The following is a 16,284-nucleotide window of genomic DNA, read 5'->3' as shown; positions in this document are numbered from 1 at the left end:
CATACATATTCATTATATCTATCTTTAGCCTTTTTACTATCGTCATTTATTACCTTCAATCCTTAGAGTATTACTCGTTATATAGAACTTAATACAATCGTATCATTTGAGCATCATAAGCTTAATAGCTTCTAGAGTGATCATTGGGAGTATCGTGAACTCATAGTAAGATAAATATTTGGCCAAAGAACCATGCCTTATGAAAGAAGGGTTAGCCTCACATACCTTTCCGTGCAACTATTCTAGCACTTGTACGTTCTTCTTCAACACTCACGTTCTACCTTCATTGAAGTGCATACTCACATTAGATAATAGATAGCTTAGCATTCATGACTAATTCTAGAGAAAAATCAGACAAACATCTCCTTTATTTATACGACTTCCCTCGTATTACATATCAACTCCCAACATCAATAACAACGTTCACAATATCATCACAATAGTCTTTAATCAACTACATTACTCTTACTTCACAATTCTCTTCAATTCATCCATAACCATAGGCATATCTCGACAATACGTTTATTCACATACAATGTCGATTCCATACTCTCAATACCGTTTATACATGATCATATTCATAATATACCAAGAATCATGACTCATTCCAAGCATCTATTCAAAAGTGGCATTATTGCACATTCATGACCCATTTCTTATATTCTTTTGCAATCCAAGTGTTTCAACTTCCAAATACTTTAAACAACACTAAAACATCATAAAACTTACCTTAGAAGGTGTAGGAATGAACCTCGGGTGCAAATACCCCACTTGAGCAAAACCCTAGTTTTTCCTTCACTTGGATTCTTGCTTTGGATGAACTTTATTGGGTTTCTTATACTTGATTCACTTGGTTTGATGAAGTTGAACACTAATTCTCTTGAAAACTTGTGGGAGAAATGTGGAGAGATGTTTTAGAGAGAAGGGGAGTGAAAAGGAAATGAAATGAAATAAAACTTGAACCCTTAGTAAATACACAAATCGTCCGATTAGAATATACGGACCAACATACGGTCCGTATAATTATCACTTGTTGTATATCTGGACCGTATATTTGGTCCAGAGAGGTATTCCGGGTCTGAACCTACGGCTGGACATACGGTCCGTTTAATTTATACTACGTATGTCGCCGTATAATGCCCAAATGTTCCGATCTTGTTCTCGTCGACTCGTTTGATCCCCAATCCATATGGAACCTTCTTGGCACTTTTCCAACACCTCAATACCAATCTAAGAGACGTTATAACTCTTCTCCAAAATATCTTTAAGTCACCATTAACTCGTTACTCATAAATTCTTTCCGATACTTATCGTAAGCTTTGCCTTCTCTTGGCAATCCTTCTCGTCTAACGTCGAATGTCTTTGAAATCTTACTTAAGGTCATCAAATGCTATTTCTTACTTATCGAGACATCATATACTTCGTGCTCTTCATTAGCCTATTCACTGTGCATCAACGGAAAATTTTCCGAGGTGTAACACTTAGACTTTGCTCGCCCTCGAGCAACCACTTATCAAGCATTCCCTAGTACTTTACACAGCCATGCCACTCGAACAGGTCTACATCAGGATTCGGTGGATATGAAAGTTTCGAAATCGCATTAAAACATACACATTGAGCCAATTCTCTCAAAAGTCATGCCAACTGCTTTGAAACAACCATTTTCTCACATTTCAAAATATTAGCAACCAGACCTCTCAAGAAACTATCCATTTTAAAAAACAAGCATATGACTCCCGACACCACTTAAAACACAATGAGTATGCTACTTTACCGAGTAGTAGTACTTCACCTATCTCCTATCGATTATGTGTCCTCACCCAAAAGAGAGTTGTCCATATTTCACACAAAGTTAATGACATTATTTCAACGGACATAAGATGCAAACAATATCGCCCACTCTCACAAAGAACATCCAATGCTTAAACATGACGAACCATAGGCTTGCCCTTAGTGCAACCGTTCCGCAAATTAGAGTGAGATGAATTTAGGATCGCTTAGGACTTGTATGGTTGTAACATAGGCTAAGGGACGGGTAGGATATATTTTCGAAATAGTGACTAACCTCCCTAAGCACTTTTAATTCCTTACAACATAGTTCATTTTGCACCATCCTTCATCAACCATGTCTTTCAACCACAAGCTACCCATTCTATCCCATCAACACTCATTTATTTTCTCAACTTTAAGCACTATCCTATTTTTGACAAGCTAGTGGGAAACAATATTAAGAAAGCAAACTACTAACTGGAAAGTTTCTATTTTCTGTTTTTCAGTTCTTTTCTCTCTTTTTTTTTATTTCTTTTTTTTTTCAGTTTACGATTATATTTCCCACTAACTAGCATTCAAAAATACTCAAGTACACCAATAGCCTTCATTTCAACTTCATTCAACAAACCCTCCCTTAATTTCACATCCCAACTCCAATTCCATTAATTTGCAATTAAAAGCGCTTAAGGAGTAAACAGGGATCAAATATTGGGCAATAAGAACAAAGGGGGTAGGCTAATTGGTTGTTGTCAAAAGAAAAAGCTAAAGGCTCAACGGGGTTGACTAGGGATATATATATACACATAGGGTAGGTAAGCAATGTTTCAAAATTCAGATGACAAAGAAATGCCTAGATCAGTTCCTAAACTTCTAACTCAATTTCGCTTCACGAACACACCGGGCAAGTTCTAGTCATCAATATCAAGCATGATCATACAAGAGTTTCCTCACATCACACACAACACACAATCAATACAAAACAGATTCGTACAACCCTCAAATCAAGAAACTATTACACATTATGCTAAGTGGGTCATACATGAGTCATTGCGCTTCACTACAAAAGTGTTTCGAGAGAGATTACTTCTTTTCATGCATGCTTTTAACAATCATCAAGAACAGCTCATGGTTTTCACATTCTACCTAACTCGAACACCTAGCATTCAAATGGTATAACAGGCTTGACTCCTACAACTCTTTTTACAAAAAATTAAAAAAAAATCTAACCCGGTTCAAAGGTCCCCCCTTAGGAAAGAACCGAGGCCATAAGAAAACCCAAGGGGGTGGATGGTATGTGCCACTAATGAAGGACTCAAGAAGCTACAAAGAAAACCTAAAACAAGAAAACTAGAAATCTTTTTGAGTTTTTTTGTTTTTTTGTTTTTCGACTCTAAGACTCAAAAACTACCAAAAACAAAAACCTATGGCAAATTGATCACCATCCTCAACCTCAAAAATATTGTTATAAGGGACGTATTTCCCACCCCACACTTAAATCATGCTTTGCCCTCGAAGCATATAGATGGAAAAATTTAAAACAAAGGCAAGAAATACTCCGTGAGGCCCACTAGGGCCTAGTCATCATCCTCATCATACTCAGTCTCGCCATCAGACGGCTTGGAATCTTCCTCCTCATCATCATCAGCATCCTGTGCTTGGTATTCTTCCTCACTACCTTCCTCCATCTCGGCTACTATGAGGTCCGCAGAACACAAATCCTCGTCAGCTGGCAGCCTGCCCTCCTCTCCAACGAGAACTCGTGAGTAAGTGGTGTGAGGGCATTCTGCGAACACACTTGAGACATCTAACTCAAAGTGATCACAAGCTATCATCGCAATCTTGTAAAGTTGCGATAGCACAGTAGATTGGGCCGATCTTTCTTGGGCTAGGTCAAGTTGAGTTTAGTGCACTGTTCGGGAGACTTGACATTAGAGATGTCAATCATATTATCCGGGCATTCGAGCACCCTGTCATGTGGACTCTCCAAGTGAGGTGCCAACTTTTTTAAGTAGCTAGTGAGGGTATTACCAAAACTCAGCCTTAGGGACTTGCCCTCCCTGATGTGTTGCATCTCCCGTAGCATCCAATACCCAATGTTGACAGGTTGCCCCGTCAAGAAAAAGTACACAATGGCTACTCTTTCCTTCAGCACGGTAATGAAATGATCTAGTGGCATTATGCGAAAGTTCAGCAATCGAAGCCACACTCGGGCCTCCTTCATGAAATCACCCATTAGCATTGTCTTGTGCTTCCTTGGGTCCTCTCGATATCTAGCCCACTTGGCCTTTGAATCTGGCCCACACAAAGTCTCCCGAATAGCCGTATAGTCAGGACTTTTTATGAAATCAAGCAATGGTCCAATGGGACAATCAGGGACTCCTAAATGTGCACACAGAGTGGAGGTTGTTATCGGCACATACTCACCCCTTACGTACACCGACGGCCGAATCGCACTGCCCTCTGTTCTGGCCAACTGTAGATTTGCATACAACTCCAATATCATGTCAGTGTTCATGGACCCCGGATTCTCAAAGACATCACTCCAACCCATTTCCACAATTTGGTTGTAGATGCCCCGAAAATTCTTTTTCAAAGCCACTTTGTTGACGGGCCTTTCATGAATGTACCCCTCCTTCAAAAGGAAGTCTTTGTACCATTCTTCCGCACACCCAACCCTTACAAGATCGGGACGAGGCTTTTGGGACGAAGCCCGAGGAATGGGTACTACCGGTTGTTTGCTACTGCAGGTTGCTGCTCCTTTCTTAGTGGCAGTGGCCTTGCCCCCTCTACTCTTCTTGGAACCTTGCGAGGGTCCCGACTCATCAACTTTACCTTTGCCTTTAGTAACCATTGTACCTGCAGAGATTCACAACACAAGCATCCAACTTCGTCAGCAAATTAAACCCACACTTATTTCAAGTCGAGTGTTCATGAATTGAAGTTTTAACTTTTTCACTTTTTGGGCACTATCATGGCTTTATTGACTTTCAAGTTCCTCCTAGGGTGAACCACCCCACACTTAATTCAAACTATGGTACAAAAATTTAAACAAAGAAGCTAACTAACTTAAACTAAAAAGAATGAAAATTAAAGAAAAAAACTACACTACAAAACAAGGGAAATCATGTTTGAGGACTTAGGTTGGTGGTTCACCCCTGACTTTTAGTGCTCTTCAACTTATGGGTGTTAATGGTGATGCCCCTAGGTTTCGAGTGTTGTTTCAAGTTCAATTGCTACTCAAGACTTCACAAAAATCACAAGAAACTTGGTTTAGTAATTTTGTCAAACACCTTGTGGGCATAGAACTATCCCTTTGAGTTTTGCAACAATGGAGAGTTGAAGAACCCTCCCTTTTGTTTGGGAATCATTGTTCTATCGTCTAACAACTATTTCAAACACAACAACACCAAATCCCCATCCAAATTCGCCTAACCCCATAAACCCTAGTTCATCAATTTCAAAATCAACACAAAGGGGGAAAGGGAATGGGATTTCATGGAACAACTATGAAGATTTAATTACCTTTGTTGAACTAGGAGACAATGCACACGAATTTCTTGAGGGATGGAGGATTTGGGGAAGGTTTGTAGTGTTTAGGTTCGGGTTTGGGATGAGTTTAAAGAGAGAGAGTGAGTTTGTGAGAAGTGGGGGGAATTGGGGGGTCGTCCGTGTTTTAAATTTAAAAAAAAAAATGAACCGGGTCGACCCGTGCGTTGGCCATGCGTCGCATGGTAATTGCACAACGCCCCCACTCTCTGAACTTTACACTTAGAAAAAAATTGCTCTGATTAGACCTCGTGCTCTGGTCATTCTTCGCATGCCCAGCGCACTGAAAACCTCTCTCTGAACTTTTTACTTAGCCAAAATTTTGGCTCTGAGTACACACCATGCGCTAGCTATGCGACGCATTCACAATGCACAAAACAACCCTTTCTGAATCTTTTAGTTGGCCAAATTTTGGCTTGCTTACCTATTGTGCGTTGGCTATGCGATGCATAGCCACGACACAATACAAACCTGAAGCTCGATTCTTGATGTTTTGCATTCATTTTGAGTTCCCGTTCCTTCCTTAGCCCTGCAATATGAACAAACATGACATATATGCTATAAAAGTTGGGTTGCCTCCCAACCAGCGCCTTAGTTAAGGTCGTGGCACGACACTTTTTGTATTTTTCTTTTATTTTGAATTGTTACATTACAAACTCGGGTTGCCTCTCGAGAAGCGCTTGGGTTAACGTCGCGGTACGACGCAGATCCTTCCCTATTCATCATCAAGGAGCACTTGCTCCTTCTCCTTGTCAAAAGCACCACCCCAATATCGCTTGAGACGCTGTCCATTTATCAAGAACTTGGGCACCCCATCCATAGTTTGTATTTCCACAGCACCATGGGGTGTGATTCTCATCACTACAAACGGTCCAGACCATCGGGACTTAAGCTTTCCCGGAAACAACCGCAGCCTAGAGTTGAAAAGTAGTACCTGCTGCCCTGGCGCGAATTCACGATGTTGAATATGTTTGTCGTGCCATCTCTTTGTCTTCTCCTTATACAGCTTTGCGTTCTCATACGCCCCCAATCTGAATTCATCAAGCTCGTGCAATTGGAGCAACCTCTTCTCTCCCGCCAGGTTCATATCAAGATTGAGCTTTTTGATTTCCCAATATACTTTATGCTCTAACTCAATCGGCAGATGGCACGCCTTCCCATAAACTAACCTGTAAGGAGAAGCTCTAATGGGGTTTTATACGCTGTGCAATACACCCACAAGGCGTCATCCAACTTCATTGCCCAATCCTTCCTCTGAGCATTCACAGTTTTCTCTAAGATTTACTTCAGTTCTCTATTTGAGACCTCTACCTGTCCGCATGTCTGTGGGTGGTAAGTTATAGACATTTTATGCTTCACCCCATATTTTGCCAAAAGGTTCTTCAACAAAATGTTGCAAAAGTGAGCACCCCCATCACTAATCGTCGCCCGTGGGGTTCCAAACCTTGCGAATATGTTCTTTCGCACAAAATTCACCACCACATTTGCATTATTGGTTGGAAGAGGGACTGTCTCCACCCATTTCGAAACATAATCGACAGCAACAGAATGTACTTGTTACCGAAAGATGGTGGGAAAGGACCCATAAAATCAATGCCCAAGACGTCAAATATCTCTACCTCTAATATGTTCATCAAAGGCATCTCGTGCCTCCTAGAGATGTTTCCCGTTCGTTGACATCTGTCGCAATCCATGAGCATTTTTGAAAAGAGTAGGCCAATAGAACCCAGATTATAATACCTTAGCCGCAGTACGATCACCTTGAAAGTGCCCCCCGTATGGGGAAGAATGATAGCTCTCCAGCACTTGACTCACCTCAGTCTGTGGAATGCATCTCCGCACTAACTGATTAGTCCCTTGCTTGAACAAATACGGCTCATCCCATATGTAAAATCGTGAATCATGAAACAACTTCTTTCTCTGCTGTGAGGTGGCTTCAGGAGGGTACACCCCACTTACTATCAATTTCACAATATCAGCATAACATGGGACTTCAGCAGCAGGAATAGCAAATAGCTGCTCGTCAGGGAACGACTCTCGAATTTGAACATCCTCCACAAAATGATTATGGTTGTCCAATCTAGATAAGTGATCTGCGACTTGGTTCTCAGCTCCCTTACGATCTTTAATCTTAATATCAAATTCTTGCAAAAGAAGAATCCATTGAATCAGCCTGGGTTTAGCATCCTTCTTGCTGAACAAGTAGCGAATTACCGCATGGTCTGTATATACAATAACATGTGTCCTAACAAGATAGGACCGAAACTTATCAAACGCATAAACCACAGCTAGCAGCTCCTTCTCTGTTATAGTGTAATTCATTTGGGCAGCGTCTAACATCTTGCTAGCATAGTAGATAGAATGAAAACTTTCTGGTCTGCCCCGACCCAACAGCCCCCACAAAGATTATCGCTTGCATCACACATCAATTCGAATGGCAAGTTCCAGTCAGGTGCGATGATTATTGGTGCAGTTACCAATCTCTTATTCCGACCTTCAAAGGCCTTGATACACATATCATCAAATAGGAATTTCACCTCCTTTTCAAGTAACCTGCACATCGGACTAGAGATCTTCGAAAAATCCTTTATGAAACGTCTATAGAATCCTGCATGCCCGAGGAAACTGTGCACACCCTTGACTGACACTGGAGGTGGCAGCTTTAGCACTTTAGCATGATCAACCTCCAGCCCTCTCTTTGGAACCATATGCCCAAGAACGATGCCTTCTCGGACCATAAAATGACATTTTTCCCAATTCAAGACCAGGTTAGTCTCTTCATATCTTGCAAGTACTCGGTCTAGATTCTTCAAACACACCTCAAAAGAGTTCCCGAATACAGAAAAATCATCCATGAACACTTCTACGAAATCCTCTACCATCTCTGAAAAGATAGCCATCATACACCTTTGGAAAGTTGCGGGTGCATTACACAACCCAAATGGCATGCGTTTGAAGGCATATGTACCATATGGGCATGTAAACGTAGTCTTCTCCTGATTCTCCGAGGCAATAGCTGTTTGATTGTAGCGTAATAGCCATCTAGAAAACAATAAAACTCTTGCCCGGCTAACCTGTCTAGCATTTGATCAATGAAGGGAATGGGATAGTGATCCTTTCTGGTTGCCTCGTTCAACTTGCGATAATTTATGCAAATTATCTATCCAGTGATTGTTCTAGTATGAATAAGCTCGTTTTTGTCATTTGTCACAACTGTCATCCCTCCTTTCTTCAGGACACATTGCACCGGGCTCACCCACTTGCTATCTGAAATAGGAAAAATAATGCCAGAATATAACCACTTGATTACCTCCTTCTTGACAACCTCCTTCATCATAGGGTTCAGCCTCCGTCGATGTTGTGCGCTAGTCTTATGATCATCCTCCATGAGTATCTTGTGCATGCATAGCGCGGGGCTAATTCCCTGAATATTAGATATCTACCACCCCAATGCCCTTTTGTAAGACTTCAATACTTCCAGACAAACACTAACCTCTTCGGCGGTCAATTCTGCTACTAATATCACTGGCAAGGTATTACCCTTGCCTAAGAATGCATATTTAATATGTGCAGGTAAGGGTTTCAACTCCAACTTCGGAGGCTCTTCAATTGATAACTTCGGAGTTACTCCCATTTTTCTGTCTAAAGGCTCAAACTCGCCTTCACGAATATAAATGCTCGCCATATCTAGAATCTGCACCATCTCAAACGCCGCCGAGTCACCAAAAATATCATCATCCACTAGGGCTCTCTCCAATGGATCATGAGAAGTGATGAGTGGCCTTCGTGTATCATCATTCAAAACAGTAATGGCTGACAACTCTTCATAGATTGCAGGCATCTTCAGAACTTTGTATGCATTGAAGACTTCAACTTTGTCATGCACTCTTATAGTGAGCTGCCCAGCAGCTACATCAATAAGTGATCTCCCTGTGGCCAAGAATGGACGCCCCAAAATAAATAGGATTTCCAGATTTGGCTCGAAGTCCAAAATCATGAAGTCTGCAGGAATTATCAACGACCCTACCTGCACTAATACATCTTCAATAATGCCTTCGGATCTTGCTAACGATTTGTCTACTAGCTGAAGAACTATAGTGGTTGGTCTGGGCACTCCCAAACCTAGCTTCCTGAAGATAGATGAAGGCATCAAATGTATACTTGCACCTAGATCACATAGTGCTCGAGCAACAACCTGCTTCCTAATAGAAATCTCAATCGTGAAACTTCCGAGATCCTTCAATTTAGTGGGCAACCTATTTTGAATACGAGAAGTGCACTCCTCAGTAAGTGCAACAGTGGCATACTCTGTGAATCAGCTCTTGTTTTCAACAATATCTTTGATGTACTTAGCATACTTTGGAATACCCTGCAGCATATCAAACAACGGGACGTTCACATGTACCTGCTTAAGCAAATCAAGAAACTTCTTGTAAGTAGCCTCTTCTTTCTGTCTTGCCAAACGTTGAGGGAATGGAGGTGGTGGCTTTGCAACCACGGGTTGTGGCTGCTTTGCCACTGGTGTCTCGACTACCCTCTCTTTTTCAATCATCTCCTTGGCAATCTTCTCTTTTTCAGCTTCTACTCGGCTGGTTTTCTTTGGAGCCTCTTCCTCTAGTTCTCTCCCATTTCGAGGAGTCACAGCATTGCACGGCTTGGGATTCACATCCGTATCACTTGGAAGTCCTCCGGGTGGTCTAGTATTTTGTGCACCAGCTATCTGTCCCATCTGCCTCTCTAAATTTCGCACCGCCAAATCGCGATTCTGATTATCTGCTATCAACTTTTGCTGGTATGTCATCATCTTCTACATATCGATCATCATCTTTTTTATCATCTCTTCCATACTGTTCGTGGGAGCTTGAGGAACAGGTGTTGGCTGATAGTTCTGTTTCTGATTTCCTTGATTGTCACTCCACCTAAAATTCGGGTGATTCCTCCAATTCGGGTTGTAGGAATTCCCTTATTGATTGTTGTTTCCTTGCCCTTTGCCTGCATTACCCACAAAGTATATAGATGCGGAATTTGCAGGGCATTCATCACTAGTGTGACCTTCTCCACACACATCACAAAAGACGATGGCTTGTTGCACTGCATGCACCTGCGGTTGAGCTTGCGCAGCAGTTCACTTCTTGATTTCAGTGCGCATGGCATCAATCTGTGCTGAAAGTGTCGTAAAATTATCCACTTCAAGAACACCAGGTGCCTTCTTAGATGAATCGCTAGTTGTGTCATCTTGCCGTCCGGGAGTGCTCCGGGTAAACCTGTTCAATAATGTGAATAATTCTTCATAGCTCGATCAAGGGTCCGCCTCCCCGCAAAGCAGTGTCTAGTGATGACTTATGTTGGGTATCCAGACTCTCAATAAATGTGTGTGCCAAAACTTCATTCGTCTGATGATGGTGAGGACAATCCCTGAGAAGACCTTTGAACCTCTCCCACACTTGATACAAATTTTCCCTTTTTTTTTGCCTGAATGACATGATTTCTCTGTGGAGTCGAGCTGTCTTTGCTAGTGGAAAGAACCTTGTCAAGAATTTTGTCGCCAAATCATCCCATGAAGTGATAGAATTTGCAGGCTCTGCTAATAACCAGTTACTTGCATTCCCCAACAGAGAAAAGGGGAACAATGTCAGCCGCACAAACTTTTTAGTTACCCTTCTAGTAGCAAAAATATCAACAATCAGCAGAAAAGTATGGATGTGACGCTGGGGATCCTCGTGTGACATTCCCGTGAATTTCCCACTAGAGTGAAGTAGCTGAATCATAGGATGCTTTAGCTCAAAATGACCTTCGATGGTTGGCTTGACAATGCTTGAAGTTACATCTGCCACACGAGGCACTGCAACCTCTCGCACTTTCGCTGGTGGATTATTAGCCATGACCACAGGTAATACTGCCAAAGCCTGCGGATTCTGCAATAAATTCAAATCTCTCCTGCGCCGGTTGAAAGTACGTTCAGGCTCAGGATCGAATTCCTCAAGATTGTTTTGACTCGCAGTCCTTCGCATTCGATTTAAAGTACCTGTAATCAAGTAGCAGCTACGATCAAGACGTTAATACTTGGATAAATAAATCAATACAATTTACTTTGGCAAAAATAATTGATTTTTAAGTCCCCGGCAACGGCGCCAAAAACTTGTTGCGTCCAAATGCACACGCAAGTGTACGTGGTCGTACAAGTAATATAGTGATTATATAAAATCGGATGTCGAACCCACAGAGACTTATGACCAATACTTTCACGAAAATAAACTATTGCTACTAATTATGCAAGTAATGAATAAAAGCTTTGATTGTTTTGTAACTTAATGCTGAAAACTAAATAACTAACAATGTAAACTAGAATTGTACTACGAAACTCTTTGAGGATTGCTTTTATCAAGATTTTAGAGATATTCCAGGGTCGTTGTTGGTTCACCAATCCTATTGAGTCATTCAAGCATCTTACCTTAGTAATTTTGTTCACAATTGCTAATTAACTGGATTATTAATCTCGTAGTATTCTTCCGAATCACTACTCGCCGATTTAAGATAATTCGCCTCCTATATTCCTATGGTCTTGACTTATCAAGAATGCAATAAAAGCACGGTAAGTAATTGATTGCGGTAACTAAGTATATTCCTATCCTGGTCACAAATCCTAGCCCAACTTTAAGGATAATCAGATCACAATCTCTTTACGCCTTCTCTAACCTAACAACGTCTTTCCCAAGCACGTATATAAATTAGTAAATAGAACTCAATTGTTGCGCAGACAATCAAGTACTTAAGCACAGAAGTAAAGAAACAATTGCATACGAACAAGCTACTAAGATTAAAATACTTGTCAAAGGTCAATATTCATGGCTAAACCACAACCCCAGAATTAAGGTGTTTAGTTACACATGATTCGAGAATAGAAGCTAGAATTCATGAATAACATAGGGTTTCAACGTAAAGAAAAATAATAGAAGAGGAATAAAACCTAGAAAGAGTTTCACAAGTCTCAAAAATCGTCTTAGCCGCCTCTGTAATATTTAAAACGACTATTTATAAGCTAGGAAAAATATGAGACAAGTTGGCCCAATCCCAATCAAATTAGGATTACTGACGCCGCTTGTGTCGCATAGCCAGCGCATGACCTTCATTGTGTTTTGCTTGTGCGGCGCATGCTCAGCGCATGGCCTGTCTGAGATTCAGAGATGGGGTTTTTGTGCGCTGGTTGTGCGACGTATGGCCAGCGCATGAGACCCTTCAGTGGTTAGATTTTGCCTTCCAAATTGATTAGGCCGAATAATTCCCTCTGTATAGAATATAGAAATATCAGTATTTGATTGATCTAAGTTCATGCAATTTCAATTTGTTAATAATTAATAAAAATGAATAAAAAAATTATTCATTTTTATTATTTATTTATTATTAATATTTTGGGCAATCGTTGAATAAAATCAACTGAAAGGGAAATCATTTCGCCCTTTTTGTTACCTTTTTGTTATTGAATTTTAGTTCTTTTCTATTATATTAGTATTTTCTATTATATTAGATATATTAGATTATTATATTAGATTAGTATTAGTTAGTGATCCCGACTTAGTGAGTCCTTTCTTCCGTGATGAACTGTCAAGTGCTGGAACTTCCTTCCCAATGTTCAACCAACGTGCACTAGGGGTGGGCGTTCGGTTTTTCGGTTCGGTTTTTCGATTTCGATTTTTTGAAAGTGGACACCGAACACCGCACCGAATTAGTTCGGTTCGATTCGGTTTTCTGAAGTTCGGTTCGGTTCGGTTTCGGTTTTTTAATTCGGTTTTTTTTAGCAATTACACATCTCTCCATTTATTTCCATTTTTCCTTCTTGATTGCTTCGAGTTACCGAGGTTTACGCTAGACTAAATGTTTGAAGGTTTGATGACTTTAGAATCCAACCATAGTGATCATTCACACATACAAGATAATATCTTCTATAAAATATAATGTATTATACAACGTATAATAAAATCATACAAGGTATATAAAATTTTATATAGTGTATAATCAAATTATGTGAGTTATATCTAATTTATTATAATAGGTGAAATAAATTATATGAATATTATTCTATGTATAAAATTTTTATTATACTATATATAATAAAAATCAACACTCAAATTATTAGTATACTTGTATTCAATATCCGTAGTGTTAAATGAAAGGCGAGATTTTATTTTTTATGGAACAATGAAAGAAGTTGAGAATAAGGAGGAAGTAGAAAAGGTAAGAAAAAAACGCCGGAAAAAAGTCTTATAGAATAAGGAGGAAGTATGAAATTGTATAAAAAGCGGTTATACTATGAACAACAAATAGGTATTGGAGTTATTCAACATCAAGGGTTTCCTTATATATAGCAATTTGATTTACTATAAAACATTTAACTTGTCATGTAATGTTTAATAACATTTAGTTGCTAAGAGTATGTAAATATTATAATATTATTGTCTACTTATGTTTTTTTCCCAAAAAAAAATTGTATTCATGTAGTAAATTTTCAAAAAAAAAAAAAAATCGGTTTAACCAAAAAACCGAAGAACCGTTGAACCGAAACCAAACACCGAACCGAACACCGAAATTGTTATTAAAAAAAACCGAAAATCGAACCGAAATACCGAAAAACCGAATTAATTCGGTTCGGTCCGATTTTTCGGTTTTCGGTGTTTATGACAATTTCCTCGAAATCAATCAAAAACTGCTCGAAATACCCTCCATTGGTCCTTGTTGTACCTATTCATACAAGCATACCAACATAAGCTCACATACAACAGTTTACATTAAAAACTGCGATTAAAGTGCTAAGAAGTAAAGTGCAAATGACACTAAATCTAGATATTTGTGCCAAATATCATACAGTATGTGCAATTGTCTTTTTTTATTTTATATTATCAATCTTTACATCAACATCTCCAGCAAGATACTTTCACCATTTGAACCCCTCTCGAGTTCATGACAATTTCATTATTATTTTCACTTTCAATTTTTGCTCCATATAGACTATCTCCTTCTCTAATCATTTATTTGGCCTCCATTAAACTTTCTTTGCTATGTTCCTAGCCCTCTAAACCAAATCCAAATTTAAGATCTCCAAATCTCTTCTTCTTCTCCCATTTCGAAGCCCAAGCACTAGACAAGACGAAGGGTGCCACAAACAGGTATTCCATGGTAGTTCTTGCATGTATAAATTGAGTTGGGAAAATAACTTCAATTGATTCTAACAAGGATTGAAAATGAGCAATATTTGTTTCCAAGAATTCATTGTAGCTGCTAGTGCTTACAAATTTTTCCCAGGCATCTCCATCGCCTAAAGTAATAATGCACTTTTCACTAGCACAACACGTTGTAGCATGTTCTAAGAAATTCTTTGCAATTGTTAGGACCTCGAAAACATCCTTTCTCCTCCTTATCCTCCCCAGATGGGGCAATGCCACCATGCAATTAAAGGCAAACCATTGTTTTTCCGCGTTCTGTTTCTTCAGGTTTTTCATTTTAATCATTAGATCATTCAATTCCTGCTCCTCCACCTTCAATTTTACACCATACAACATTGCATGATTGATAAGTCTTCTTTTAGTATCCTCAAAACTCCACCTAGTATGAGTTGTGCAAGGATCATCAATCATGTCCTCATTCATATTGATTGATATTAGTCGTACTTCCCTTTGTTCGTTTCCAAGGGCATCGATCATAGTAGCCCATTGAATTCCTTCACCAATATCGAAATCAAATATGTTGATGACATCTACTTCAGCAGGCGCAAAAATTGGTAAATTGGTAAATTGCTTTGAAGGCTGAATAGAAGATTTTATGAGACTCTTGTCTAAGGTAGGCTGCTGATTGCTTGCCTAGAGATTGGAATAAATAGTACAATAAACGCTTCAAGATATTATCTGAAACAGGACTAACTTGTTCACTAATTCTCTTTGCAATAACCAATGTCAACTCCTCCAATTTGTTTCCCATGGCTTCTGCATAAAACATGAGGAGATGAATTATTCCAATTTGTGGATCGATTTGCATGTCCTGAGTTGGAAGGACAGTGAAGCTTGAAATGAATAAGACATATCCAGGGCCGTGTCACTTGAGTTCAAAGATCGGCTCTGGTTCTGGTTCTGGTTCCGGCTCCATTCACCTAATTCTGTTTCAATTGGTGATTATTGAGAATGAAGATTTTCTTGGTCATATTTCTCCATGGATTGTGACATGGTAATGTTTGATTCTACATTCATTAAATGCTGGATTTCACATATAAGATCATTAGGTGGTAATGAAAAATCTAGGTCATCAACAAGACTTGGAAGTTGATCCATATAATCTTCACATGACAAGTTTTCAGGAAGTTTAGTACATGGAAATGAATTATCACAAGTCCATTCACTCAAATGTAAAGTAGGAGAAAGATCACAGCTTGTAATATCAATGTCCTCTATAGGGGAAGGTGAATATATGTTGTTATAAAGTAACCATGAAGATTGATATAATTCAGATTCAGTCATCTTCATGCTGTGGGCCTAGAAGAAGGCTTGAGACTTTTACAGTTCATGTGGTTATGGTCTTAATTTAGGTGATGTCATACTTATATAAGGGAAATAGTGAGAAACTCAATAGTAAGACAAAATTACTCAGCCAGCATATTCTAATGTTCAATTTCCTCTAGGAAATTATATTGAAATTGTGTCATTGACATAGTCGTCATGTTCACACATTATTTTTGTATGTTAAGCACATTATTTTTGTATGTTAAGAACTTACTGCTCCTTATTAATGATTAGTTGAGAGTGGAAACTATTTGCTAGACTAGAAATTTACCTCTTGAGATAGAGACTATTAAGATAAGAGTTTAACTATTATGCGCGACATTATAAAAGAGAATTTATACTACCATATTACATAAAAGATAATTACACGTAATTATTTGTAAAAATAAAATTGGTCACCTAAATATAAGATACTTTGCCTGCA

The 16,284-nt window shown here is 39.3% G+C and overlaps 2 protein-coding genes and 1 non-coding gene across 3 annotated transcripts; 1 reads left to right on the top strand and 2 right to left on the bottom strand.

The window, feature by feature from the left end:
- Positions 1-8,755: 8,755 nt before the first annotated feature.
- On the bottom strand, positions 8,756-10,117 carry LOC132057845 (uncharacterized). The gene is made up of 2 exons (XM_059450437.1): positions 9,685-10,117; positions 8,756-9,624 (listed from the first exon to the last, which is right to left on the bottom strand). Exons 1-2 carry the CDS (start codon positions 10,115-10,117, stop codon positions 8,756-8,758), a joined length of 1,302 nt encoding a protein of 433 aa, XP_059306420.1.
- Positions 10,118-10,710: 593 nt separating this feature from the next.
- LOC132058664 (small nucleolar RNA R71) lies at positions 10,711-10,812 on the top strand. The gene has a single exon (XR_009415384.1). It is a non-coding gene; the product is annotated as a small nucleolar RNA R71 (small nucleolar RNA).
- Positions 10,813-14,375: 3,563 nt separating this feature from the next.
- LOC132057844 (protein NODULATION SIGNALING PATHWAY 2-like) lies at positions 14,376-15,818 on the bottom strand. The gene is made up of 3 exons (XM_059450435.1): positions 15,546-15,818; positions 15,229-15,345; positions 14,376-15,167 (listed from the first exon to the last, which is right to left on the bottom strand). The coding sequence occupies exons 1-3, from the start codon at positions 15,816-15,818 to the stop codon at positions 14,376-14,378; spliced, it is 1,182 nt and encodes a 393-aa protein (XP_059306418.1).
- Positions 15,819-16,284: the final 466 nt, after the last annotated feature.

Source organism: Lycium ferocissimum, chromosome 5 (genome assembly GCF_029784015.1).
Source record: "Lycium ferocissimum isolate CSIRO_LF1 chromosome 5, AGI_CSIRO_Lferr_CH_V1, whole genome shotgun sequence".
In the NCBI taxonomy this organism is placed as follows: Eukaryota; Viridiplantae; Streptophyta; class Magnoliopsida; order Solanales; family Solanaceae; genus Lycium; species Lycium ferocissimum.
This window is presented reverse-complemented; position numbering and strand designations above follow the sequence as displayed.

What these genes read in the sequence shown, in the direction of transcription:
- LOC132057845 (XM_059450437.1), bottom strand. Translation starts at nt 10,117, where the DNA reads ATGACATACCAGCAAAAGTTGATAGCAGATAATCAGAATCGCGATTTG. An exon ending in GTTGTTTGATATGCTGCAGG is followed by an intron (nt 9,625 to 9,684) that starts GTATTCCAAAGT and finishes GCTGATTCACAG; the next exon opens with AGTATGCCACTGTTGCACTT.
- LOC132057844 (XM_059450435.1), bottom strand. Translation starts at nt 15,818, where the DNA reads ATGACTGAATCTGAATTATATCAATCTTCATGGTTACTTTATAACAAC. An exon ending in AAATCCAGCATTTAATGAAT is followed by an intron (nt 15,346 to 15,545) that starts GTAGAATCAAAC and finishes CTTCCAACTCAG; the next exon opens with GACATGCAAATCGATCCACA. An exon ending in CAAAGAGAATTAGTGAACAA is followed by an intron (nt 15,168 to 15,228) that starts GTTAGTCCTGTT and finishes TCCAATCTCTAG; the next exon opens with GCAAGCAATCAGCAGCCTAC.